Genomic DNA, 27,118 nt, shown 5'->3' with positions numbered 1-27,118 from the left:
GTTGTCTTTGACTTCCTTTGTCCACCACAGTTTGCCTCTCCCTCCCTTCTTCTTCTTTGGAATGACATATAGTTATTCTTTCTTTCTCACACACACAGAACTATGAGCCTTCACACTCCGACACAGCCACATTAACTCACAAGTATGTACACAAACTCACACAAAAGCCCCTTTTACACGGCCTCTTCAAGACGGGAATATTGCACCTTTATTTCACCATGCCGTTCTGTGTAAAGGTACGAACACGGAGTGGGGGGGGGGGGAGGTCATTGTAGTCCCGCCTTTAAACCAGCAGCGGAGGTAGTCACGGCGCCAAATCGCATTAAGCCGGCATTGTTTTGTTCAGTGTAAGAAAACAAAGCTGGCTTAATGACGGGTCTTCTTTTTGGCAGTACTGCCGGATCTCTGTGTTAAAAGGGCTAAAGATGGACCACCATTATATTTCTGAGCCCATCCACTCTGAACGAATCTGAAAAGCAACGTCAAGGTTGGAAATTCGAATTTTTATTTATGGGTAGGTTATGTCTTACACTGAACCCTAAAGACATTCATTACAATATTAAGTTTGAACAATATCTCAATATTTTCCAAAAGTTATCAATACTGTACACAGACAGTTGAACTGTTACAATAATTTAGTTAAAAATGTTTTCTCCCTAGTTAATGCAAGAAACACCAATAATTAAAATACAGTACATGATCGACCTCACAACTTTGTAACAGTGGATTCTTTGTCTTTTTACTCTTCATTTTTTTGTCATATTGGGGTACAGTAGCTATGTACGTGCACTAAAGTGCTATGGACCCAATGGCATGCAAGTCAAGTATTGTACCATCATTCAACTAACTTATTAAGACTGTCTTTATCTCTTTTTTTTGCATTATGCTCTAGCAAAAAAATTAAAACTCTATTCAATATAGTTTCTTTTGCTGTCCCTAAACCTGGACGATGCAACTTCCTTCACTCGTGAGAACCGTAAACTCTGTACATCCTAACTAAAGCTTCAATTCATACGAAGCACTTTACAAAGTCGCACTGGCATCAATAGTAAAATAAAAATTGATGTTCTTTAAAAGAATATAATTAGGACTATTTTACATGGAAACCAAAGCAGTGCAATGGAAAAGAAAGGCAGCCCAAATTACTGAGAGACCACTCAACCCCTTTAACTTCTTGAGACTTTTCCTTGATTACAATGTGCACTTCTTCCAGGCAAATACCTTCACACCATAACCGTCTTACTGAGGTGCGCGATGCTCTATATGGTAATACTGTGAAGCTACTGTAAACAACAAATTACAAGACTTTGTAGATACTGTATAATAGTTGTACATTTATATTGTAGTAATACACTTAAACATTTTTTTTTGCATTTATTGGAATTTTTTTTCACTGGATAAAAGATTCCCCCGCTTCAACCAGTCCATTCAACCATCAGGAATGGCAGGGGGGAATTCACGTTACATCGAGACTCTAACTTGGTGACCAGCCCTTAATTTCTTTGACAGGAGGGCACTGAGCCTCTCCCTGTCCTTCCCACTGATGGATCTGAAGCAAGTGATCTGAGCTAAAAGTACAGACAGTTTCATCTCAATTGTGGCTGCAGACATGTCTAATATGTCCGGGAACATAGAAAACCTTTGTCTTATTTGGGAGCTTGACTCTGTAATCATTTAGAAAATCACAACAAATACATGTCACATGGTTTAAGAATTTAACTTGCAGTGAACAAATAAATCCTCACCGTGCAGTTTCATATGGAAGAGCAGGAGGATGGGCATTTTTAAACACTGTCTGCTTCGCAAAATATCTAAATAAAATTAACAGAGACTCATAAACCACTGTATTACAGGCAAACAAATGGCCATCTTTACTGTCATCTCTCAATCCAAAGATCATACATAGACATTGCGTTACAGATGTGGTACATGGTAGTTCATTCCTGAATTGCCAAATCCTTCATAATTGTGAATGTGGAGAAGGATTGCCCATGACAGAGTTAACTCTGACTGTGAATTGCAGTGCTTTTGGTTATCAACTTGTGGATAATGCAGGCTTGTGCTCTGGGTCATGTTCTTGACCTGTTGCAGGTGGCTCACTAGTGCTGGGTTGACCGCGACAAGCCAGGTCTCCAGACGGTGGAGACTGGGAGGCAGAAGGGGAGCGTGAAGCCCATCGTGATGGTGGACGCTGGTTGGCTGGCCTGGCAGGTCGTGAGAAGCAGGGTTCCAGTGGTGGAGCTACTGAGGACCATGGTAACTCCTTGGAGATGGGAAATGGAAGGAAAATGAATGATTAGAACATTGCAGTGGAAGAAAATAAATAGAATATCAATACAAGATATGGCGGCCATGCAATGCATATTACAGCACAGAAGAAGGAAATCTATGCCAGTTCTCATCAAGGTAACCCACTCTCCCTTTTCTTATTTCCCTGCATTCCTACAATATTCTCTCTCGCTCCCTCCCCCTCTCTCCTGATTCTATTATTATTTATATGACTAAGGGTAATTTACCAGTACATCTTCAGGATATGGGAGGAAAACATAGAACCCAATGGAAACCCAAATGGACATAGAGAGTATTCAACAGAGACTGCACAAGATCATGATTAAACTCGTATCTCTGGAGCAACCTATCAACAAATCTGCCCATGTTAGCAAACTGTGAGAGCACGTCATTTTAATTTACAGTGTTGTAATTGGTGCACCTTATGGTTCCTGTGTGGCTTCTGTGACTATAAATGGTGGTGCATCTGTACCTTGTACTTAGGTCTATGACAATAAATTCTCATTCATTCGTTCAGGCCACTCAACAGGCAGCTCATTCAACAGGCAGCTGGCCAGGCTATACAAACTCTTTCCCAGCCAGCAGAATTGGACAATGATATTGAGTCCCTTTGCACGTTGTCCGAGTAGGAAGGGGAAAATCTAGAGTCTTATCAGTCAAGAGTCTAACTTTTATTATCTTTTTCACTTAAAGTAGTCTTGAATGCAGTTTTGTAGAGAACAAATGTGAGAGCACCCTGGTTACCACCAGTCACTTCCCTGTTCTACGTGGTGCCGGACAGATAGAAATATTTTCTCACGCCAACAGTACTAACTACTAAAACAAATAACTGAAAGAGAATTGAAGCATTATGTTGGCTTGGCGATACAAGAGCACATTTCAAACTCATCTGACCAGCTGGTCTTGTTCAATCAATCTCACTTTAATGAAATCAGACCAATTCTTACAACATGAAAATATATCACATACGTTTCCATTAACAATGAATCCCTTCTGAGATTTTCCAATGTATTGCAGTATGCTGGTAGCCTAGAAGAAAAATTACTCCCATCATCCAATGGGAGTAACCCTAACCCTAACCCTGAATGCTTTTCATCTGGAGGTGGTGCAGTTATTTATGACTTTGAAAGCTGACAACCATAACATTTAAAGGCTCTTTGTTCTGAAAGCTGATTGATTGGTAGATATCCTGGGGAGAATACTGCTGAAAATGACGTGGGGACACGTAAAGGACCTTTCTATGAAGCACCATATTACCAAGTGCACGATTGGCCCAGCACTGAAAAACAAAACCCTTGCAGAAGGGTGTTACAGGAAGGCTTTAGCTCTCTTGGGGGAAGAACAGAGGCAAAACTCTAAAATGAGCAAACAGGAATTAGAGACATCTGAAGTCTGAAGTCTGGTGGCGTGTTCGGTTTTACAACGAAAGCATTCTCCTTGGAGTACTTGATTTCTACAAAGTGCGTCCAACATTTCAGAGTAAATGTGAGTGAGTTTTGGGCAATAATTTGGGCTTCCTGCCACAGGGTATCTCATGGAGTATACAGGTAGTCACTGACATATGACCATTATGGGGTCCGAAGAATCGGCCGTATCCTCGCGCGCGTGGAGTACCGAAGTCTTAATGCAAACTTTTTAATTAACTTTTATTTTTCATCGTACACTTGCCAATAACAACTGAAAGCTTCCTGAATTTGTCAATCAATCATGGCAAATCTTTCCGCATTCTGGTCCACGCTTACCTTGTTAGTCAGTGTTCCAGGGCTGGGCGTGGTGATCATGGATTGGAGTTCGGTTGGCGCATGCAAGAGTTTAGCGCACTAATGATATTGAATTTGTGTCCTTAACTCTAGCGCATGTGGCAACTGAACTCCAATACGCAAACCCACCTCGCATGCGCCTACTGAAGACTCGTGGATTCGTACAGGAATCAAGATGGCCGCACCCAGCCCCAGGACCCCAGAACGATGACTAACAAAGTACATTTTGGCTCTTACATGCCCTGTATCCCTGTTAAAAGTTTGTGAAATACAATATAACCTGCATAAATTTTATATTTTTTTATATATTGTTACGAACACAGGAACAGCAATGCAAGATTCACCAGACAATGGTAAATTCAAAATAATAGTTTTTATTAAACTTTAACAGTTCTTACATATCTCTAAATTTAACCCCATTATGTGCAAATGTAAATATGTGTATGTTTTAAATTCCAAAACCATTACAGTTTAAGCTTGATTCTGAAAGTCAATTTTAAAGTCCATTCTCAAACATCTTGTTGACTTCAAGATCCTTTTAAATTGCCGTTCAGAAGTAATTACAAAGCAAATGTTAAGCATCAAGTTTTTAAAAATTGTTGCTTAAAAGCGATAACGAAGTATCTGATAACATTCAAGTCAGTCCTTACACTTTTCAAACTCACAATTTTTGCTGAGCCGTCTTTCAGAGAGATATTCTTCAAACAGGAGAGTTTTCACAAGTTTCCCCCTTTCTTGTTAAGGTTGTGGAACTGCGATCTTCATGATGACCTATTTCTTAAACACGAGTGACCACCTTCTGGCACATGAGACTGCCTCTCTTTCCCTTTGAAATCCATTTATTTCTGTTTTCCCCATTTATTAGGAGTAACACATAACAGCACCTTTTCCAGTTACAACAATTCAACCTTGTCTTTCACAGGGTCTCAACTTCTGAACTGATTCAAAAATGTCTGAATTTGCCAATATCTTTCTCAAAATCATGTGACACTACATCATCAATGAGATCATCTCAATTCTTGGAAACCATGTGACCATGTAGTGGAATCTTTAACAGTTGCAAGGTCCAGTTTCTTGGAAACCATGTGACCTTCATAATTCTGGCTTGCAGACATCACAACTCCAGAAGATGACCTCATTTCTGAATGTATTGAATGGGTGTGTGTAACCCTGTTCCAAACCCACTACATTACCTAAGATATATTTATTGGAAATATAGCTTAACATTAACCTAGCAACATTAACTGACCAAGCAAATGACTGGTTGGCTCAAAACAGCTAAATGAAGGCAAATCCTAGATCATCCTATTTGCCCCCCCCCCCCCCCCCCCCAAACCACCAAAATTATCTCCAATACCCTTGGCAGCTTATCCACCCTCATTAAATCCCTTGGTGTGATATTTGATTTCACCTTCAAGTTTGACAAACAAGTTAATGCAGTAGTAAAAGCTGGCTTTTTCCAGCTCCACACTATTACCAAAATCAAATCATTCCTGTCACTGAAAGTCCGCGAGAAAGTTATCCATGCCCTCATTTTCTCTCGTTTAGACTACTCTAATTCTCTATATACGGGAATTAGTCAGTTGTCATTATCCTGTCTGCAACTGGTGTAGAATGCTGCAGCAAGGCTCCTGACAGGAGCCAAGAAGTGGGACCTATCATCCCTATTCTGACCTCCCTTCACTGGCTGCCAGTATGGCTCAGAATAGATTTTCAAGTTCTCCAGTTTGTTTGCAAAGCCTTTAATGGACTATCCCCTTTGATATCACTGATCTCCAAACACCCTACTCCACTTCAAGACCTTTCAGATCGGTCAATTTAGGACGCTTGATGGTTCCGCACTCAAATCGCAAACTCAGGAGATCGCACCTTTGCGATCACAGCCCCCAAACTGTGGAACAATATTCCTCCCACCACCAAATCTTTTAACTCTTTTAAATCCAGGTTGAAGTTGTATTTTTATTCGCAAGCATTTTGAATGTACAATTCTAAACCTCGGGTACCCGTTTAATACTGTGCTTTAAATAGTTAAGATGTAATTTATGATCTGTACAGCACTTTGGTCAAAGTGAGTTGTTTTAAATGTGCTATATAAATAAACTAAACTAAAGTAACCTAAATATTAATATTAACACACATCCATTACAGTATATACTTTTTTAAAATTTCTGTCGAATGTGCGGATGGTTGTTAGCCACATAGATTGAAAGTCAGGGACTACCCGTAAATTCATCAAACTTGGACATTGCTAACACATGGTGATAATTTTTTCAATACATCTCACAGTTTAGCCAGTAAAACTACCTGAATTTAGATGTAGTTCTGTAGACTAAAATAGTCTACAGAAAAGTACACTGATTTGTTAAGAATGAAGAATATAGTAATACTTCTCTGTGGGGCAGCTTCTCGTTTTCTCGTAGGGTGGGCTGCAGGAAATCCAAGGAGCTCCTGCTGAGTGAGGGAATGTTGTGGAGCTCTTATCCAGGGCCTCAACCCCAGAGAGCCAATATTAAGCACTGCAGATGTGGTTAATCTGAAATGAAAGTCATTCTGATGACGGACCATCAACCTGAGGTCTTGATGAAGGGATCTGTCCCAAAATGTTGACTTCCTCCAGCAGATTGTGTTTTTTTTTGAACTTGACATGTTAACTCCGCTTCTTTCATCCACAGATGCTACTTGATCTTCTGACCATTTCCATCATTTTGTACATGATGCTCATGGCATCTGGACCTCTGCCATTTGGGGAAATCTGACATCTGTTCTGCCCTCCAGATCCAATTTAACAAATAAGGCTCGATAACTTCAAGATGAGTAAAATGGTCAATAAATATATTTTTAAAAATGCTGCTATGCAGTCTTGACCTGTTCTGTTGTTTGGGTGCAGCTAAGAGAACTAAATTGACCAAGACACAATCATTATTATAGTAACCCACTCTGATTGACAATTAAAATGACCAGGACCACCGCAAAGTGATGACCATTGTGGAAAATTTCAAACAAGTCACTGGGTTAAAAAGAAGCACCATTGACATACTCAAAGGATATGCAAGCTAAATACATGCAGAACCCATCCATTCGTAGGTAGTCCTGATCAAAGGTGGTTTATTCAAAGCAAAGAAGTTCCAACAATACATTTCAAATTGGATTGAAAAACCTAAGGGCTCTGGGAGAAGCCACTTTAGAATGTCAACGTTTGCATACCTTGCATGTTATGGAATTAAATAGAACCATAGAACACTACAGCACAGAAAAAGGCCATTCGGCCCTTCTAGTCTGTGATGAAACATTCTGCTAGTCCCACTGACCTGCACCCATTCCATAACCCTCCAGATCTCTCCCATCCAGGTATAGATCCAATTTATTCTTAAAACTTAAGAGTGAGCCAGCAATTACCATGACAGGTGTCAGCTCATTCCACACTCCCACCACTCTCTGAGTGAAAAAGTTTGCCATAATGTTTCCCCTAAACCTTTCTCCTCACCCTAAAGCCTTGTCCTCTTGTATCTATCTCTCCTAATCTAAGTGGAAAGAGCCTACTCACATTTACTCTGTCTATACCCCTCATAATTATGTAAACCTATATCTCCCTTCATTCTTCTACACTCCATGGAATAAAGTCCTTACCCTGTAACTCAACTCCTGAAGACCCAGCAACATCCTAGTACATCTTCTCTGCACACTTTCAATCTTATTCGTATCCTTCATGTAGTTCAGTGACCAGACCTGCACGCAATACTCCCAATTTGGCCTCACCAATGTCTTATACAATCTCAACATAACATCCCAACTCCTGAACTCAATACTTTGATTTATGAAGGCCAAGATGCCAAAAGCTTTTTTCACAACCCCGTCTACCTGTGATGGAATTTTCAGGGAATTATGTTTCTGTATCCCCAGATCCCTTTGTTCCTCCACACTTCTCAGTTCTCTGCCATTTACTGTGTATGTCCTACCTTGGTTTGTTCTTCCAAAATGCAACACCTCGCAATTGCCTGCATTAAATTCCATCGGCCATTTTCTGGCCCATATTTCCAGTTGTTCCAGATCCCTCTGCAAGTTTTGAAAACCATGGCCTCTGCAATTTCTACTCTCATCTCCCTCAAGGTCTGAGGCAATATCAAGTCAGGCCTAGGGAATTTATCTACCTTTATTCACTGTAAGGCAGCAAGCACCTCTTTATATGTTCCATGCCACTACTGCTTGTTTCCCTTCCTTCCTTATATGCTATGCCAGTTACCTGAGTAAATACTGCTGCAAAAAGCTATTTAAGATCACCCCCATCTCTTGAGGCTCCACACATAGTTGACCATTCTGACCTTCTAAGGGACCAAATTTGTCCCTTACTATCCTTTTACTCTTAACATATTTGTAGAATACCTCCACATTATCTGCCAAAGCAACCTCATGCTTTCTTTTTAATAACCATATAACAATTACAGTATGGAAGCAGGCCATCTCAGCCCCTCTAGTCTGTACCAATTTAAGTGATCTCCTCTAGTCCCACTTACCTGCACCCTGCCCAAAACCCTCCAATCCCTTCACATCCATGCACCTATACAACTTTTTCTTAAATGACAAAATTGACCTTGCTGCAACCACCTCTTCCGGAAGGTCATTTCACTCAGCCATGACTGAGTGAAGAAGCTCCCTCTCATGTTAGTTCTAAAATTTCGCCTTCTAATCCTTAACTCATGACCCCTTGTTCCCATCTCACCCACCCTCAAGGGGAAGAGCCTATTCACATCTTCTCTGTCTATCTTTTTATACCTCTATCGAATCCCCCCTCAATCTTCTACATTCCAATGAATAAAGATGCAGAATAATCAATCTTTCTTTGTATTCTAGATACTGCAATCCAGGCAACATTTTAGTAAATCTTCTCTGCACACTCTCTACCTTATTGATATCCTTCCTATAATTTGGGGACAAAAACTGCACACAGTATTCCAAATTTGGTCTAACCAATGCCTTGAATAGTCTCAACATCACTTCCCAACTCCTATATTCTATGCTTTGATTTATAAAGGCCAGCATACCAAAAGCCTTATATCCACATGAGATTCCACTTTCAAAGACTGATGAACCATTATTCCAAGATCTCTCTATTCCTCTGCATTCCTCAATGCCCTCCCCTTCACTGCATATGTTCTGTTTTGATTATTCCTCCCAAAATGAAGCACTTCACACTTATCGATATTAAACTCCATCTGCCATCTCTCAGCCCACTCTTCTAAGTGATCCAAATCCTTCTTCATTCTCCAAAAACCATCTTCAACTCCCCCTATTTTTGTATCATCTGCATATTTACTAACCCAATTTTCTACTCCATAATGCAAATCATTAATGTAAATGACAAACAACAAGGGACCCAACACTGATCCCTGAGGCACACTGCTTGTCACGGGCCTCCATCATGACAGACAGTTATCCACCATGACTCACTGGCATCTACCTTCGAGCCACCATTGATCACATCTAACTAGCTTAACATTAATAACTAATGCCTGAACCTTCCTTAACAACCTCCCATGTGGAACCTCAATGAAGGCCTTACTGAAATCCATATAGATTGCATCTACTGCTCTACCCTCATCAACCTTCCTAGTCACCTCCTCAAAAAATTATTAAGATTTGTCAAACATGACCTTCCCCACACAAACCCATGTTGGGTGTCCCTAAACAGTCCCTGCTTCTCTAGATACTTATGAATTAGTTTGCGAACCACTGACGTCAAACTTACTGGCATATAATTGCTGGGCCTACACCTGGAGCCCTTTTTAAACAGATGAACCATGTTTGTGACATGCTAATCCTGCGGCACCATGCCCCCGTCTAGTGACTTGAAAAATCCTGTCAGAGCTTCCGCTATTTCCTCCCTGATTTCCCTCAAGGCCCTGGGGAAAATCCCGAGGGGACCCAGAGACTTTTCCACCTTTATATGCCTCAAAAGTTCCAACACCCCCTCTTTCCTAATCCCTACATTTTCCATAATAACCCTTTTTTCTTCTCTTATCCTAAACAATTCCATATCCTTTTCCCTAGTGAAGACTGAAGAGAAGAACTCGTTCAATATCTCCCCATCTCATTCGGCTCCACACAAAGTTGTCCATTCTGATTCTATAAGGGACCAATTTTATCCTTCATTCTCTTTTTGCTATTAACATATTTGTAAAAGCCCTTCGGATTTACTTTCACCCTGTTCGCTATAGCCTTCTTTTCACTATCCTAATTTCTTTCTTAAGCTTCTTTTCACAATCCTTTATTTTCCACGCATCTCGTTTCTTATATTTAATGTAGGGCTCCCTTTTAATTCGAACCAACTTTCTAATCTCCCTTGAAAACCACGACTCTCTCGAACTTTTTGCTCTGCCTTTTAATTTAACAGGAACGTAAAGATTCTATACCCTCAAATTCTCACCTTTAGAAGACCTCCAATTCTCCTCTCCTCCTTCCCATAAAGCAAATCAGCCCAAACCACTCCTTGCAAATCCTTTCTCATTTCTTCAAATCTGGCTTTCCCCCACTCAAAAACCTTAATCTTTGGACCAGACCTTTTCATAATTATATTGAATCTAATGGTCACTGGATCTGAAGTGCTCACCAACACACACCTGTCACCTGCCTTATCTCATTCCCCAACACTAGATCCAACACTGCCCCTTCTCTAGTGGGTATCTCAACATATTGCTGCAAAAACTATCCTGCACACATTTTACTAGTTTAAAGCCTCCTTAGTAGTCCTAGCAAATGCTCCCGCCAGGATCCTGGTCCCTCTGGGATTCAGATGCAACCCCTCCATTCGGTACAGGCCCCATCTCCCCCAAAAATGATCCCAGTGATCCAAGAACTCGAATCCCTGCCCCTTACTCCACCCCTAATTTCCTTCTTAAGTATTTTTTTTACATTTTCTGTACTCTTCTAGAGCCTCATTTGCTCCTTGTTGTATATACCTGCTATACACCTCGCTCTTCTTCTTAACCAGATCACCAATATCGCTTGAAACCTAAGGTTCCCTATACCTGTTAACTTTTCCCTTAATCCTGACAGGAACTTGCAAACTCTGCACTCTCAAAATTTCACCTTTGAAGGCCTTCCACTTACTTCCTTGCTAAAAAAAACAACTTATCCCAATCCACTCATTCTACGTCTTTTCCCATTTCCTCAAAATTAGCCTTTCTCCAATGTAGAATCTCAACCATGGCCCAGACCTATCCTTCTCCATAATTAACTTGAAACTAATGGCATTATGATCACTGGACCCAAAATGTTCTCCTACACATACTTCTGTCACCTGTCCTGTCTCGTTCCCTAAAAGGAGATTCAGCATTGCACTCTCTCTAGTTGGTTCTTCTATATATTGATTTTGAAAACGTTCCTGAGCACATCTGACAAACTCCAAGCCATCTAGCCCTTTTACAGTATGGGAGTTCCAGTCAACATGTGGAAAGTTGAAATCTCATCACAATTTTCTGTTTTTTTTTTACATTGGTCTGCTGTATCTCTACAGATTTACAGCTCCAATTCTCTCTGACTATTTGGCGGTGTATCAGTGTAGTCACGCCTTTCCCGTTCCTCAGTTCCACCCACATGGCCTCTGTAGACAAGCGGTGATATTTTCCCTGACTAGCAATGCCATTCCTCCCCCTTTCATCCCTCTCCCTCTATCACACCTGAAACAACAGAACCCTGCTAGTCCTGCCCCTCCAGCATCCAAGTCTCACTAATAATGTTGTAATCCCATGTGCCAAATAAGACATTCCTATGTGGAAAATGTCACACATAATGTTACAGGAGAAAACAGGATGCAAGACTGGAATCTGGAGTAAAACACTGAGGTGTTGGAAGAACTCAGTGAGTCAGGCAGTATCAGTGGAGACAAATGGACAACCAACATTTCAAGTCGAGTGCCAGACGTGACCATCTCTTTGCCTCCACAGATGCTGTCTGAGTTGCTTCAGGATCTTACTCTTTTTGTTTTAGTGAGATTAAAGATAGAGGTAGGTAAGATTTTTTTCCATTGGTGGGTGGGGGGTGGGGGCGGGGAGGGATCGGGACTAGGACTAAGAGTCAGAGCTTCAATATTCAGGGTAATATATTTAGGATGGAGCTGAGGAGGAAATGCTTTTCCCAGAGTCTGGTGAATCTATGGAATTTGCTGCCCAATGAAGCAGTGAAGGCGATCTCAGTAAATATATTTAAGACAAGGTTAGATAGATTTTTACCCAGTAAGACAATTAGTTAATGTGGGGAAAAGGCAGGTAGGTGGAGATGAGCCTATTATCATGATCTTATTGAATGGAAGAGCAGGCTTGATGGGCCCGATGGCCTGCTCCTGCTTCTATTTCTTGTTCTTATCTGCATTCCCATTCCCACGGGTAGTGGGAATGCTGAATGACCAAAGGAACTGCTCATATTAACCACCCGAGACTCTCATATTCACAAAACTATATCTATTTATTCATTTACATATATGTACACTTGCCCTGCTTGTGTGCTGTTTGCCTGTATGTGTACTTTGTCTGGTTGTGTGACTGGAGAACTTTGCTTCATCGGGTTATACTAGTGCAATCAGATGACAATAAATTGATTTGATAAGTCTCCTAACTCCACTGAAATCAGGAAGTTAAAAGCCATTGCAGTTCCTTGGCCTGACCTCCAGATGGTTCTGCCCCAGTTGAATCATGCTGTCTGCGTTTTACAGCACAGAAACAAGCCCTTTGTCCCATCTCCTCCATGCCAACCCAGTTAGTGTAGCGGTTTGCACAATGCTATTACATTGTGGTGACCCAGGTTCAAATCTGACGGTGTCTAGAAGGAGATTGTATGTTTTTCCTGTGTCTGCATGGGTTTTCTCTGGGTGCTCCGGTTTCCTCCCACCCTCCAAAAATGTACGGGAGTTAGAGATTAATTGGTGTACTTGGATAAATGTCTAAATTTAAAAAAACCGTTTCTATCATACCCATATTAGTTGCTTCCTAAAGCTGTCACTTTAATTCTCCATCCTGCTCTGACCTATCTTGGGTATTTACATTTTGCCAACAAAACTCTTACACTCAACCATTTCCAAAGGTGACCATTTAAGTCTGTTTTCCCGGGAGTGAAGGAAGCTATGATTCCAGGCACTGACCACACTCTGTGTAAAAAGCCTGACTCACCCATCTCACTTAAAGGCCTGACTCCCAACTTAAAGTTATATTCTTTATTAATTTACATTTCCCATTTCCAATATTTTTGATCATCTACACCTTCCATGCTTCTTATAATTTTATAAACTTCCATCTGGTTTCCCCTCAGTCTCTGATGCTCCACAGGCCACAATCCAAGTTTGTTGCAATATTCCTTAGAGCTAATATATTCCAATCCAGGTAAAATCATGGTGAACCTCTTCTGTAACTTCTCCATATCCTTCCTGCAATGTGAAAATACACCAAAATGCTGGAGGAACTCAGCGGGTCTTTACAGCATCCATAAAAAGCAAAGATATGTTGTTGATGTTTCGGGCCTGAGCCTTTCTTCAAGGAATGGATTGTGCAATGTGACAACCTGAACTGCATACAATACTCCAAATGTGGCCTAATCAAATTTTTATACATCTGGATCATGACTTCCTGAGTTTTATACTTTATGAAAACACGTATGGTGTACACGTTCTTTACCACTGTCTTTATCACTCACAGGGCTTGCACAACAAGATCCTTCAATGGTCTGGTGTGTGTGTGGTGTGTGTGTGTGTGTCTGTGTGTGTGTGCGTGTTTGTGTCTGTGTGTGTGTTTGTGTGTGTGTGTGTGTGTCTGTCTGTCTGTGTGTGTGTACATGATCATGTAAGGAAAGGAAATTATAGACTGGCTAGCCTGACATCTATGGTTGGGAAGGTGTTAGCATCGATTGTCAAGGATGACGTTGCAGACTGCTTGAAGGCATATGATAAGGTAGGCCAAAGCTGGCATTGTTTCCTTGAGGGAAAATTTTGCTTGATAAACCTATTGGAATTCTTTGAAGCAGTAACAAGCAGGCTAGATAAAGGAAATCTAGAAGATGTTGTTTAATTGGATTTTCAAAAGGCCTTTGACAAGGTGGTGCGCATGAGGCTACTTAATAAGATTAGAGCACATGGTGTAACAAGAAACAGACTAGAGAAGAGGATTGGTTGATTGGTAGGGAGCAGGGAGTTGGAAGACAGGGATCAATAGACAATAGACAATAGGAGCTGGAGTAGGCCATTTGGCCCGTCGGGCCAGCACCACCATTTTAGATCATGGCTGATCATTACCATCAGTACCCCTTTCCAGCCTTATCCCCATAACCCTTAACTCCGTTACCCACAAGAGTCTTATCTAACTCTCTTTTGAACATAGTCAGCGAATCCGCCTCTACCACCCTCTGTGGCAGAGCATTCCACAGATTCACACTTCTCTGGGTAAAAAAATGCTTTCTCATCTCCGCCTACCCTGTATTCTTAAACTATGCCCTCTAGTCCTCGTCTCCCCCATCATTGGGAACAAGTAATCAGACTTCACCTTGTCTATCCCCCTGATGATTTTGTATACCTCAATCATGTCCCCCCTCATCCTTCTAAACTCCAATGGATACAAGTCCAGTTTTTCTAGCCTTGCTGCATATGACAACCCTGCCATCCCCGGAACTCACCTTGTAAATCTGCGCTGCACACCCTCTATAGCTAGTATGTCCTTCCTCAAGTTTGGAGACCAGAACTGGACGCAATACTCCAGGTGGGGTCTTACCAGGGCCCTGTATAACTGCAGAAGGGCGTCTCTGTTCCTATACTCCAATCCCCTCTTTATGAAAGCCAACATTCCATTTGCCTTCTTCACAGCTTTCTGAACCTGCATGCTAGCCTTCAGTGACCGGTGAACAAGTACACCCAGATCCATTTGCACTTCCCCACTCCCTAGCTTGTCTCCATTTAAATAATACTCAGCTTTCCTATTACTTCCCCCAAAATGGATAACCTCACATTTGTTCACATTGAAATTCATCTTCCATTTAGCCGCCCACTCCTCCAGCCTGTCCAAGTCCCTCTGCATTTTCCTTACATCCTCCTCACACCCCACACCGCCACCCAGTTTAGTGTCATCTGCAAATTTGCTCAAGTTATTTATAATCCCCTCATCCAAATCATCAACATAAATTACAAACAACTGAGAACCCAACACCGATCCCTGAGGCACTCCACTCGTCACATCCTGCCATTCTGAAAAAGACCCATTTACTCCAACCCTTTGTTTCCTATCTCTTAACCAATTTCCTATCCATGTCAGCACCTTACCTCCAATACCATGCTCCCTGATCTTGCCCACTAGTCTCCCATGCGGTACCTTATCAAAGGCCTTCTGGAAGTCCAAATACACCACATCCACTGGCTCTCCCGAGTCCACCCTCTTTGTCACATCCTCAAAAAATTCCAGAAGGTTAGTCAAGCATGACTTACCCTGAAGGAATCCATGCTGACTAGCCCTTATACTATTATTACTGACTAAGTGTTCTGCTATTTCTCCTTTTATGATGGTCCCGGGTGGTTACAAGTTACTCGTGGTGTTTCACAGGACTTTGGAGAAAGGCTAGTAGGAAGTATATAAATATGGTGGGGGGATTGGGGTGTTAGAGGGGCCAAGAAGTGATACGGTTTTGTACAGAAGAAGATGGGAGAAGGGGAGAGAACAGAGGTGGTAACAGGATATATATCAGTTGAAGAGATGGGGGGATAAATGTTGGTTGTTAATCCAGATGAATGTAAGTGATGCACTTGGGGAGATCAGATATAAAGGGAAAATAAACTGTAAAAGCCAACACCCATCAGAGAATTGATGTAGAGGAAGACACCACTGGGAGGGTTGGATTGGTGGAATAGGTGAGAGAGAAAAGTGAGAATGGGAGAAAGTAAAGAAGGAAAAGGAGGAGTGGGACCATGATTCTTGGAGGTGAAAGGAGGAGAAATCGACTGGAGAAGGTGTAAATTGGGAAGTGGGAAGATAATCGGAGGAGGTGTAAATAGGAAATGCAATTGTGACCAGAAATTACTGATTTTGCTGTTGAACTAAGATGCCTGCGTCTTCTTCGCCTGGTCATTCATGCCCTTTGCCCAACTTCTCACTCCCACTCTCTAACATCCTCTCCATCACACCATTTCTTTTCCAGCCAGTCTTCCAGTTCTCACAACCAACCCCCTATTAATCTCACATTTCCTTCTCATCTCACTGAGTAAAGTTAGTCTGCCCTGGATACTGAATTTGATAGGGCCGACCAGATGTGCACTGGGAGAGACAGACCTGGACTGAAGTATCACTCGTTCCTTCAATTTCTGGTGCAAGCTGAGTAATTCCTCACTCTACGTTCTTACAGCCCAAACACAAAATACTTCGAACTGCCTGAATTAAGTGCTCTGTCCATTGGATAATGTTTGATCTGCAGTGAGGGATTTTCATCACAGAAATCTGAAACCCACTTAGAATTAAAGTAAAGGGGTTTTGTTGAAAACTGAGATGCCGATTAAATGGTTAGGGAGCTACATCACAAATTGGACACGTTTATCCAAAATATATTCTGGATCAAGCAATTCGATACAAGATTGATAAAATATGTTTAAACGACCAGACCCAAATGGATTAAAGCTCCTTTTAAGAGAGGAAGTTAGACAGTCATGGAAATTTAAGGCACAGAGGAGGTCATTTAGTCCAGTGGATCACTGTCAGTTGAAAAATAGCATGTTTGGCTAATTGGACAGAACACCTTCCATTTGAGCCTGACTGATCTACTAACCACTAACTCATCCACCTTGAAGAAGGCGATGGTTATATATCTTTACCTCCTATGAACACTGCCAGAACTGCTGAGCTCCTCCACCATTTCTGTGTTTCATTACAATCACAATGTCTGCAAACTTTTGTGTTTCACTCCACGAACTGTTGTTTTATGTAGTTACAGGACAATTCCTTTCCTGCTGTTAATAAGACAAGATCACCATCAAGTCTGCTCCTCAACTCCACCCTGAGCTGAACTGTTCTCACATCTAGTTCCAAATCCTGGCCTTTTCCCCATATTCTTTGATACCCTGACTAATTCGATACCCACCAATCTCCCCAATGATTGAGCCTCCACGGCTGAATGTGGAAACAAATTCCACAATCCACTACAGACCAGGGAGATGGACATATATTCCATAGTTTTCATCATAATGTTGATTGGAGTGGATTCAAGAGGTCCCTCTGCCATTTTAACTCTTCCCCATCCACTATCCAGTGATCTAAACAATCCTAGTTGAATCAGCAATTTCACGGGTTTTTTTAATTTAGTGCATTGCGTTCAGTGCTCACGCTGAGATCTTCCCCTCTGCACAAGAGAAACTTAGCAAAATATCTCTGTTCAGTCTACAAAATGAACCTAAGCTTCAAAATGCCTATCCTTTTCACTCTCTATCCCATTCTAATTTCTTTAGAATCTTACCCTGCTCCAACAATGCTTGAGGAACGACACCACACGCTCTTCAGGCATTAATACTAAATTTGGCAATTTTAGATCAGCAACGTTACCAAAATCTTTGTTAAGCAAGAAAGTCTGCAGATGCTGTGATTGCAGTTAATTACAGAAAGGTGCAGCAGGTCACGCGGTGTCCATAGGAAGCCACGACACATTGTTTCGGGCTGGATTCCCTTGTCACGGTATGAGCAAATAGGAATCAGGTACCCAAATAAAAAGGAGGGGGATGGGGGGGGGGTGGGTTGGAGGAGGGATGAGGGGGCAGGGGGAGGAGTGCAGGCCAACAGGCAGGAGGTCATAGATGGATATGGGTAGGAGGGTTGAAGAGAAAAAAAATCTGAGAATGAGGGAGGGGGTAGATCTCTGAAAGGAGAGAGAAGGGGATATGGAGGAACAGAGATGGAGGGATAGGGAAAGGGAGAGACCCAACGGAAACTGGAGGTCAACGTTAATGCCATCTGGTTAGAGAGTGCCCAGACAGGATATTAGGTATTATTCCTCCAACCGGGTGGGCCCAGTAAAGATGTGTTTGGCAGTGGGATTTACTTTGCAGGTGATGGAAGTTGTGGAGGATAATATGCTGAATGCAGAGGCTGGTGGGATGGTAGGTGAGGACAATGGGAATCCTGTCATGTTGCATATAGGGGCAAAGGAGGCCAGGGCAGATATACAGGAAGTAGGTTCTTAAATGGAAAATATGCATATGGATACGGGTCTAATCCAAATAGCATTGATATAAATAGCCATCACAATTGTGAGCTGAAAGGATCTGTTTCTCTGTTGTATGATTCTATATTCAAGGACAATTTCTTTCCTGCTGTTATTATATGATGATGGCCCTGCACTGTTTAATTGTATTTTCTCTACATCCTGCACTATGTCCCAATAGCCCAGTTTGATTTACTGTAACACCATACCTTGTACTTTTTTATTATCGTACAACTTAGCTGTGGGTTGATTGCTTGGATGCAAAACCAAACTTTTCACTGTTTCTTGGTAAATGCGGCAAAATTCAGACCAATTAATTTCACTGTGTTAAAATTGACCAGTTGTAATGAAAGTCCATCAGTTTCCAACGATAACACGGTCGGTATCACTTTGTCGGATTTCTGAACGGCCAATGGACACTACTTCACTTTTTCTCTTTTTTGCACAACTTACTTATTTTTAAAATCTAATATTTACATAATTGGAATTTTTAGTAATTTTGCACCTTGCTCTGCACCATAGAACAAATTTACTTGAAGAACTATTAGAAAACAATCCAACTGCAGTCAATCTGCTAGACAAAGCATCACCATTTTCTTACAAAATAAATACTTCAAGTGCAAGCAAATGCACACAGTTTCTAATAGCGGAGTTCTTTCACGCTCGAAGAACCTAAGTTTGGTTTTGGATATGTGCAGCCACAACTGATCAAGGATAAAGAATGCTTTTCTTGAATGAAATGTCATGTTTCGGTGAAATCCATTTTCAGAAGCAGAGCATGACATGCCAACACACACGAGGATACTTTCTTAATACGTCCATGATATTATTTTGTGTGCATGTAATCAATGAGTACAGACAGAGTCAAGCATCAATCAACACTGACTCTTCAAGAAGAGACCTTCATAGGCATCAAGGTAATGGAATGGCAAAATGTTAGGCTTCATCTAACCTTACAAATGTCTGTCTACATAGTCTGACTAAGTAGTAAAACATGAAAATCTGTAGACACCGTAGTTGAAGTAAAAACACAAAGGTGGAAAAACTCAGCTGGTCAAACAGTGTCCTTTAAATAGCAAAGGTAAAGATACATAACCGACGTTTTGGGCTTGAGCCCTTCATCAAGATATGGAAAAATGTCGGCAGGTGTCTAAACAAAAGAGTGGCGGGGGGGAAGGGTGGTCGCAAAGGCAGGAGATGATAGGTGGAGAAGGGAGGGAGGGGACAGCAGTGATCAAGGGGAGGTGAGATGGCTAGATGATGGGGGAAGGGAGAGAGGAGAACTGAACAGGGGAAGGGGGGAGAGGGAAGAGGAGAGCAGGTTAGCAGAAACTGGAAATGTTGATGTTAATGGCATCTGGTTGGAGAGTGCTCAGACAGAAAATCAGGTGTTTCCTCCAATTTGCAAGTGGTCTTGGTGGGATAGTACATCAGGCCATGGACAGACATGTGAGTGTGACAGAACTGAAATGGTTGGCCACTGGGAGGTCCCTGTCTCTGCTGCTGATGGAGCGAAAGTGCTCAGCGAAGCGATCTCCCAATCTGTGCTCAGTCTCTTCGATGTAGAGAAGGCCACAAAGGGAGGACTGGATGCAGTAAATAAATCTTGTGGATATATAAGGTAAGCTTCACTTCACTTGAAAGGACCGTTTGGAACCCCAGACCGTGGTGAGAGATGAGGTGTGGGTGCAAGTATGGTACCTCTTGCGGCCACAGAGGAAGATGCCGGGGGGGGGGGGGGGGGGGGGGGGGGGCGGGGCGGTGCGATTGGTGGGGAGGGAGTCACGGAGGGAGCGGACCCTAGGGAAGGCAGAGAATGGAAGATGTGTCTGGTAGTGGGATCCTTTTGTAAGTGCCGGTAATTGTGGAGGATTATGTGTTGGATGCGGAGGCTGATGGGGTGGTAGGTGGGGATAAAGGGGATTCTATGTTTGTTGTGTCTGTGGGCAGAGGGGGCCAGGGCAGATGAGCAGGAAATGGAGAAGATGTGGGTGAGGGCTGATTTGATGGTGGTGGAGGGGAATCCACGTTTTTGGAAGAAGGCAGACATTTCAGAAGATCTGGACTGGAAGTCCTCATCTTGGGATCAGATGTAACAGAGAAATCGAAAGATGGAAATCTTGCTGGAAATAGGGTGTGAAGAAGTGTAGTCAAGGAAGTTGTGTGAGTTAGTGGGTTTGTAATATATGTCACTGGAAAGCTTGTCTCCTGAGAGATCCAGGAAGGGGAGAGTATTGTCAGAGATGGAACAGGTGAGTTTAAGATCAAGGTGGAGGTTGGCTGCAAAATGGATGAAGTTGACAAGCTCATCACAGGTGCATGAGGCAGCTCCTATGTAGTCATCAATATACCAGAGGAAGAGTTAAAGGGCTTTGCCTGTTTAAGCTTGCAGCATGGATTGCTCCACAAAGCCTAAAACAGACAAGTGTAGCTGGGACCCATGGGGGTACCCATGGCTACTCCTTTGATTTGGAGGAAATGAGATGAGATAAAGGAGAAGTTGTTTAAAGTGAGGTCAATTTCTGCCAGGAGGAGGAGGGTGGTGGTAGAGGGTGACTGGTTGGGGCTCTGGTCCAGAAAGAAGTGAAGTGCTTTCAAATCTTCTGTGTTGGAGATGGAGGTATAAAGGAATTGAACATCCATCGTGAAGATGAGGCAGTCCAGTTCGGGGAATCTGAAGTCATTGAGGAGATTGAGGGCATGTGAGGTATCGCGGATGTAGGTGGGGAGGGAGAAAAGATAGAGTCAAAGTTGGATGAAACTAGTTCAGTGGGACAAGAGCAAGCAGAAACAATAGGTCTACCTGGATGATTGGGTTTGTGTATCTTGGGTAGAAGATAGAAATGAGCAGTGCAGGGATGGGAGACAATGAGGTTGGTGGCCATGGGAAGGAGGTGACCAGAGGTGATGAAGTTGGAATGGTACTGGAGACAGTGGCTTGATGTGCCATAGTGGGGCCTTGTGGCCCTGTAGCTATGAGGAGGTATCTGAGAGTTCATGTCTGGCCTCAGCAAAATAGAGGTCAGTGCGCCAGACTACAACAGCACCACCCTTATCCGCGGGCTCAACGGTGAGGTTGGGATTGTTGCGGAGAGAGTGAGGGCAGAGTGTTTGGAGTAAGTAGGATGAGAATATGAGAGGGGAGTCATGAAGTTGAGACGGTTCATGTCTCAGCTGCAGTTGGAAATAAAAAGATTCAGAGCAGGCAGCTGGCCAGCACAAGGTTTCAAAGAGGAGGAAGAAGGCTTAAAGCGGAGAAGAGGTGTTGGAGAGGAGAATCACGGTCATGGAAGCCTGGAGGCGGAGGTGACAGAAGAAGAGCTCGGCATCGTGGCGTGCGCAGAACTCATTAAGGTGTGGGCGGAGGGGGGCGAAGGTAAGACCTCTGCTCAGGACCAAGCTCAGCGAGGGGAAGGTCAGAGCTAAAGAACAAGCAGGGGTCAGAGTGGGAATCGATGATGTGGAGGGTGTTGGGGGGGGGGTCTTTGGAGGGTTGGGCAGGTCAGAGGGTGGGGATGGAGTGTGGGGGGGGGGTGTTGGTGGGGGAGCGGGAAGGTTAGGGAGGTCGGGGTGGGGAAGTCAGGGGGGAGGTTAAAGGAGGAAGAGAAGGAGGGGCGAAGTCAGAGGGGGAAGAATGAGGAGGAGGGGAGGAGGAGAAGGATGGTGGAGGAGGAGGAGGGTGACTGTAATCTAAGTAATTAGAGCACTTAAAGAATGTGGGAGTACAACATAATAGCATTTGTTTCTGTTAAGCTACCTCAGAACCTGGAGTTCTATTCCTTTTCCCTCCTGTACATCCCTGTTACTGTTCATCCCTATAACCACCCACTAGACGACAATGGACCTTGAGCAGGGGAGACATGCTCCATTTTCTAAAGGTGACTACTATCTATGGTCCTACCCTTTGATTTGGCTTCCTCTCTTAACTGTGTAGGGAGGCAGATAGACAACGCCTTCTGCTATGGGAAGTGCTTTTTCAGATTCCTTAAGGAGGGTCCTGACAGCAGCATCACCAATTTTTCCCCCAGAACTGTTGTCTCTGGGGTATTATAATGCCCTTTGGGAGTCTGTAATCCATTAATATTGAAACTCAACTCAAGAAGGCAATGGAGATTCTAACGACAACATCAAAAATGTTTTTCAAAATCTGGCTTTTAAACAAGTTTCTCGCCAGACCCTCAATGTTATGAGATTTCTGCTGACCATCAATGTTTTTCTTTTGTTGTACACTTACTGCTGATTTAAGGAAGAAACTGTTTCCATAACTATAGCGCACTGTTTTCATTTGGGAGCTGACATCGACTCAGGTCTATAAATACACACAGATATTTAGAGGATCCCTGGCAGAGTGCTAATATTTGCAGGGGTCTGCTGGCAATGTGTTATCAAACTGGTTTTGCCACAGCATGAAAAATTAAAGTTATATTTTTCATGGAAAATCTTGCCTAATTTTACGCTATTTTGTGGCAAAGAGTGAAAGTACTTTGTTTTTAAATTTAGACCTACAGCACAGTAACAGGCTCTTCCAGCCCACGAGCTCGTGCTGCCCAATTATACCCAATTGACCTACAGCCCCTCTGTATATTTTGAAGGGTGGGAGGAAACCAGAGCAGCTGGAGGAAACCCACAAAGACACGGGGAGAATGTACAAGGTCCTTGCAGACAGTGCTGGATTTGAACTCCAGGTGCTGGTGCTGTAAAAGCGTTGCGCTAACTGTGCCGCCCTCCGCCCTCCCTTCTGTCCCTTAACTAATTCCACAAAGAGCGAGATACAAACAAAATTCATTCTTATTTATTCATTGATTGGGATCTGGGCAGCACTGGCTCTGGGCCACCTTCTTGAATTGTCACAGGCCTTCTGGTAAAGGCATACCAATTATGTGGTTGTTAAGGGAGTTCCATGATTTAGACCCAGTGCCAATGAAGGAACAGCAATTTATTTCCATGTCAGGACGGTGTGAAACTTGAGGGGAACCTGCAGATGCTACGCAAAAACGTAAATGAATCAGAATTGACGTAAGCCGCAAGGTAGAAGTTTGAGGAAAGGTAAATCGAATGAACTCCTACTCCAAGACCACAAACTGACCTGTCTGCACTTTTGTAACTTATCTATTTGTTTATCCTTTATATTCATTATCTCTTTCTGTACTGGGATAATTTAATACATACTATTGTACAAAAAGTAGCTACAGTAAAATCCTTGGCTTCTGGTCCCTATGGGAGTCAGTAGATAAGTGAATTTTCTAGTTACTTGAGATTGTGTGTGGCGTGATTGGCGAACGTATGGCGAGGTGATCCACTTTTAAACTCATATTTTTTTTACTCAATTTTTTTTGCCGGTTCCTTGAGGCTGCTGGTTTCTTGAATTCTGGAGAACAGGAGTTTTTACTTTATTTGGCTGCAGCAGGTAAGAATTTTGGTGCAATAGGTACATTGAATCACTGTTATTAGATTATGGAACTAATATAAAGCGGAAATCCTGAATAAAAAAAAGTTTTGCCAGTAACGTAGGCAGACGAATTCTTCCTGTGGAAAGCTTATTTGTTTGAATCATTCACTTTAATTCTCTTGCTGAGCATTTCCAGTATGCTCTGCTTTTATTTCAGATTTGTGCATCTGCGTTATTTTGCTTTGGTGCCAGGGCAACCTTAATGCAGGGTAAGATCTAGACATTTTCTGTATTTATTACCTTCACCCCTTTGGCCAAACCATGAAAAAATAAAATGCTTCTCAATTCTTGTATTTGTAAAATGTTGGTCGACACCATGGGTTAGGCCAATAGCGAACACGAACAACATTGAACTGCTTGTTGGCAAATTCAAACTTCACTCGACACTAACGAGTCACAATAATTCTAAACTGGATGCCAAAGGGGAAATCTCAGCCCTCATATCATTAGGAAGAAGAGACAGATGTTGAGAGTCCACACTGCCATATTTAACATCATATCCCAGCAAGGTGACATCTACAACATCTGGTGGACACAGATCAAGAGGTGTGGACAATGGATATATGATTGGTATTATGGCCAATCTTTGGTAATTTAAAAGTCGTCAAGTAATATATTACGCAATGGTCATTTCATGGATCTTAACAAATTTCAACTGCTGCCTAGTAGCACTGAGGGGAAGGGGTGAATCCAGAAGAAAGCGAATGGTGTCCCAAAGGGACTGATGTAGGGGTTTCAAGTTTTTTGATTTATACACTGAAGGTGCGGAAGTTGCTGAGGACACTAAGGTAGGAAGGGAAGTAAATTGTTAAGAGCACAGAAGTAGACAGCAAAGTAATGTGGACAAATAAATGAGTGGACAAAAATCTAGCACAGGAAACATAATGTGAGAGACTGTGAACTTCCCCATTTTAGCAGTAAAAGTTGAAAAAGCAAATTATCTGAAATTATAGGAAGGATGTGGAATCTATGGAGAGGGTGTGCAGGAGATTTACCAGGATCTTGTCTGGATTGGAAAATCTATCTTATGAGACAAGGTTAGCAGAACTGGGACTTTTCTCTTTGGAGCGTAGAAGAATGAGAGGTGATGATAGAGGCCTGCAAGATAATGAGAGGCATGGATAAGGTAGGCAGCCAGCACCTTTTTTTCCCCAGGGCAGGAGTACCAAACACCAGAGGACGTCTGTACAAAGTGAAAGGAGGAAAGTTTAGGAGAAACATCAGGGGTAAGTTTTTTTTTACACACAGAGTTCTGGGTGTCTGGAATACCTTGGCTGGGGTGGTGGTGGAGGCTGAAACATTAGGGACATTTGAGAAACTCCTTTCAGGCACATGGATGAGAGAAAAATCGAGGGTTATAGGGAGGGTTTAGTTTTAATTTGGTAGGAATATATAGGTAGGCACAACATCAAGGGCGTGTACTGTGCTGTAATGTTCTCTGAGCGAGAATTTAAAGCTCTGAAATCAAAAGTGATCTTGGATATCCTCATCCATGATGCATGACGAATGGTTTGTAAGTGCAGCAAGTAATAAGAAAGGTAACAGGATGTACTGTTGACTCATAGGGAAATTGAAAAACAGAATAGGGAGGTCACGATTTTGCCATTTGTGAGAACACACTCAGAGTACTGTGAATAATGTTGGTCACTTAATTCATATGTTTGTATGTAATGTGCAATTACAAGAAGCAAACCTGCTTATTTTGAATTGACAAATTCTTGGATATTTGAAATTGTTTCACTTTTTTTGGGGCAGTTTTCCTGATGTTCCTCAAGGACCACTGTTCGTGGTTCTGAAGACCAGGAGCTGTTGGCTAATAAACTAAGATATCTGACTGAGTCTAGAATATAGTAAGGCAGTACAGGCCCTTCGGTTCACGATATTGTGCTGACCTATGTAAACCTACTCCACAAGTCTAATCTTTCCCTATTTCACACCCATAACTCTCTATTTTTCTTATGTCCCCCCCTATCCCCCAGATATTTTGGTGGGAATGGCATTGAAAGCATACTTTCTGGACGTGTCACTGCGTGGTAGGGAAATTGCTCTGCTCAAGACCGGAAGTTACAAAGGCTGTGAATGCAGCCCAGAACATCGTGCAAACTTCCCTCTCCTCCGTGGACTCCATCTTTACCTCCTCTTTTGGAGGAAAGGCATCTGACCTATTAAAGGACCCATCAGATCCTGGGCACATTCTCTTCTCCCTCCTTCCATTAAGGAAAGGCTCAAAAGTGTGAAATCCCACGTCAAAAGGCTTACAGATAGTTCCTTCCTTGCAGCCATCAGGTTCCTGAACAAACTCTCAACCAGCGTTCTCCTGCTACTCTTGCCTTGTACTAACTGATCTTATTTTATTATAGCTGTACACGATAATTGTGCTCCTTTCTGACTTCATACGGCGACATGAATGTTAGAGTTGATCTGTTCGACAGCTTGTGGAAGAACCCTTCTCACTGTACAGGGGTAATGTGACAAATGAACAAACTTTAGAATTTTTTTTTCTGACTGTGTAGTTCCAAACTATGTGTGAAAATGTTCATCATCTGCAGCTATCAACAGCTATATGTGGAATACAACATTAAGCAGAATAAAGAGTGAAACTGAATGAATATTACAATTAGAGGTCCAAATCCATGGATCTCTCAAGGTTGCTGCACAGTTAAGAAGGTAGGGTAGTTAAGAAGGTTCATGGTATGCTCAGCTTCATTAGTTGGTGTACTGTGACCAAGAGTCGTGGGGTAATGTTGCTGTTCTTTAAAACTGGTTAGAACACTTCCAACCCATTAGATTTCAGATTAATTGATTTCAGGCAATTACAGAAAGGATGTAGAAGCTTTGGAGAGGGTGCAAAGGAGATTTACCAGCATGCTACCTGGTTTGGAGAGTGTTTTATGAGGCAAGGTTAACAGAGCCTGGGGCTTTTCTCTTTGGAGCGAAGAAGCATGGGAGATAATGTAATAGAGGTCTACAAGATTATGGGAGGCATAGATGGGATGGAGAACCAGCACCTTTTTTTCCCAGGGCAACAGTAGCAAATACCAGAGGACATCTACATAAGGTGAAGAGAGAGAGTAGCTGGTGCCTGCAATGCATTGCCAAAGATGGTGGTGGAGGCTGATACAATAAAGGCAATTAAAAGACTTAGACAGGCATGAGGATGCAAGAGACAGAGGGATATGGGCATGAGGTTTAGATGGCTGAGGTTTATATAGGTCGGCACAACATTGTGGGCCGAAGGGTCTGTAATGTTATATTTTACTGCATACCTCAAAAGGATTGCATGGTTCAAACCCTTCAATTGCATTGGTTGTGCCAAATACACATTTTCCTAAACTTAAACCCAAATTGGTCTAAGACTAACTCCTGTTTAAACATAATCTGCTAAATCATCAGGCAAAATTAAATGTTTATGTTA

At 42.4% G+C, this 27,118-nt stretch overlaps 1 protein-coding gene across 2 annotated transcripts in view; it reads right to left on the bottom strand.

Annotated features, from left to right (window-relative positions):
- Window positions 1-487: 487 nt before the first annotated feature.
- The window catches only part of LOC138755781 (microtubule cross-linking factor 1), a 238,847-nt gene continuing 212,216 nt past the window's right edge, over window positions 488-27,118 (bottom strand). For both annotated transcript variants that reach the window (XM_069922383.1, XM_069922384.1), the window contains one exon: window positions 488-2,263. In XM_069922383.1, the coding sequence (XP_069778484.1) occupies window positions 2,036-2,263 (228 nt within the window). In that variant the 3' untranslated portion in view covers window positions 488-2,035. The remainder of the gene's footprint in view (window positions 2,264-27,118) is intronic.

The sequence above is a fragment of the Narcine bancroftii genome, chromosome 2 (assembly GCF_036971445.1).
Source record: "Narcine bancroftii isolate sNarBan1 chromosome 2, sNarBan1.hap1, whole genome shotgun sequence".
NCBI lineage: Eukaryota > Metazoa > Chordata > Chondrichthyes > Torpediniformes > Narcinidae > Narcine > Narcine bancroftii.
Note: the sequence above shows the minus strand (reverse complement) of the source record. Positions and strands in the feature narration are given on the sequence as shown.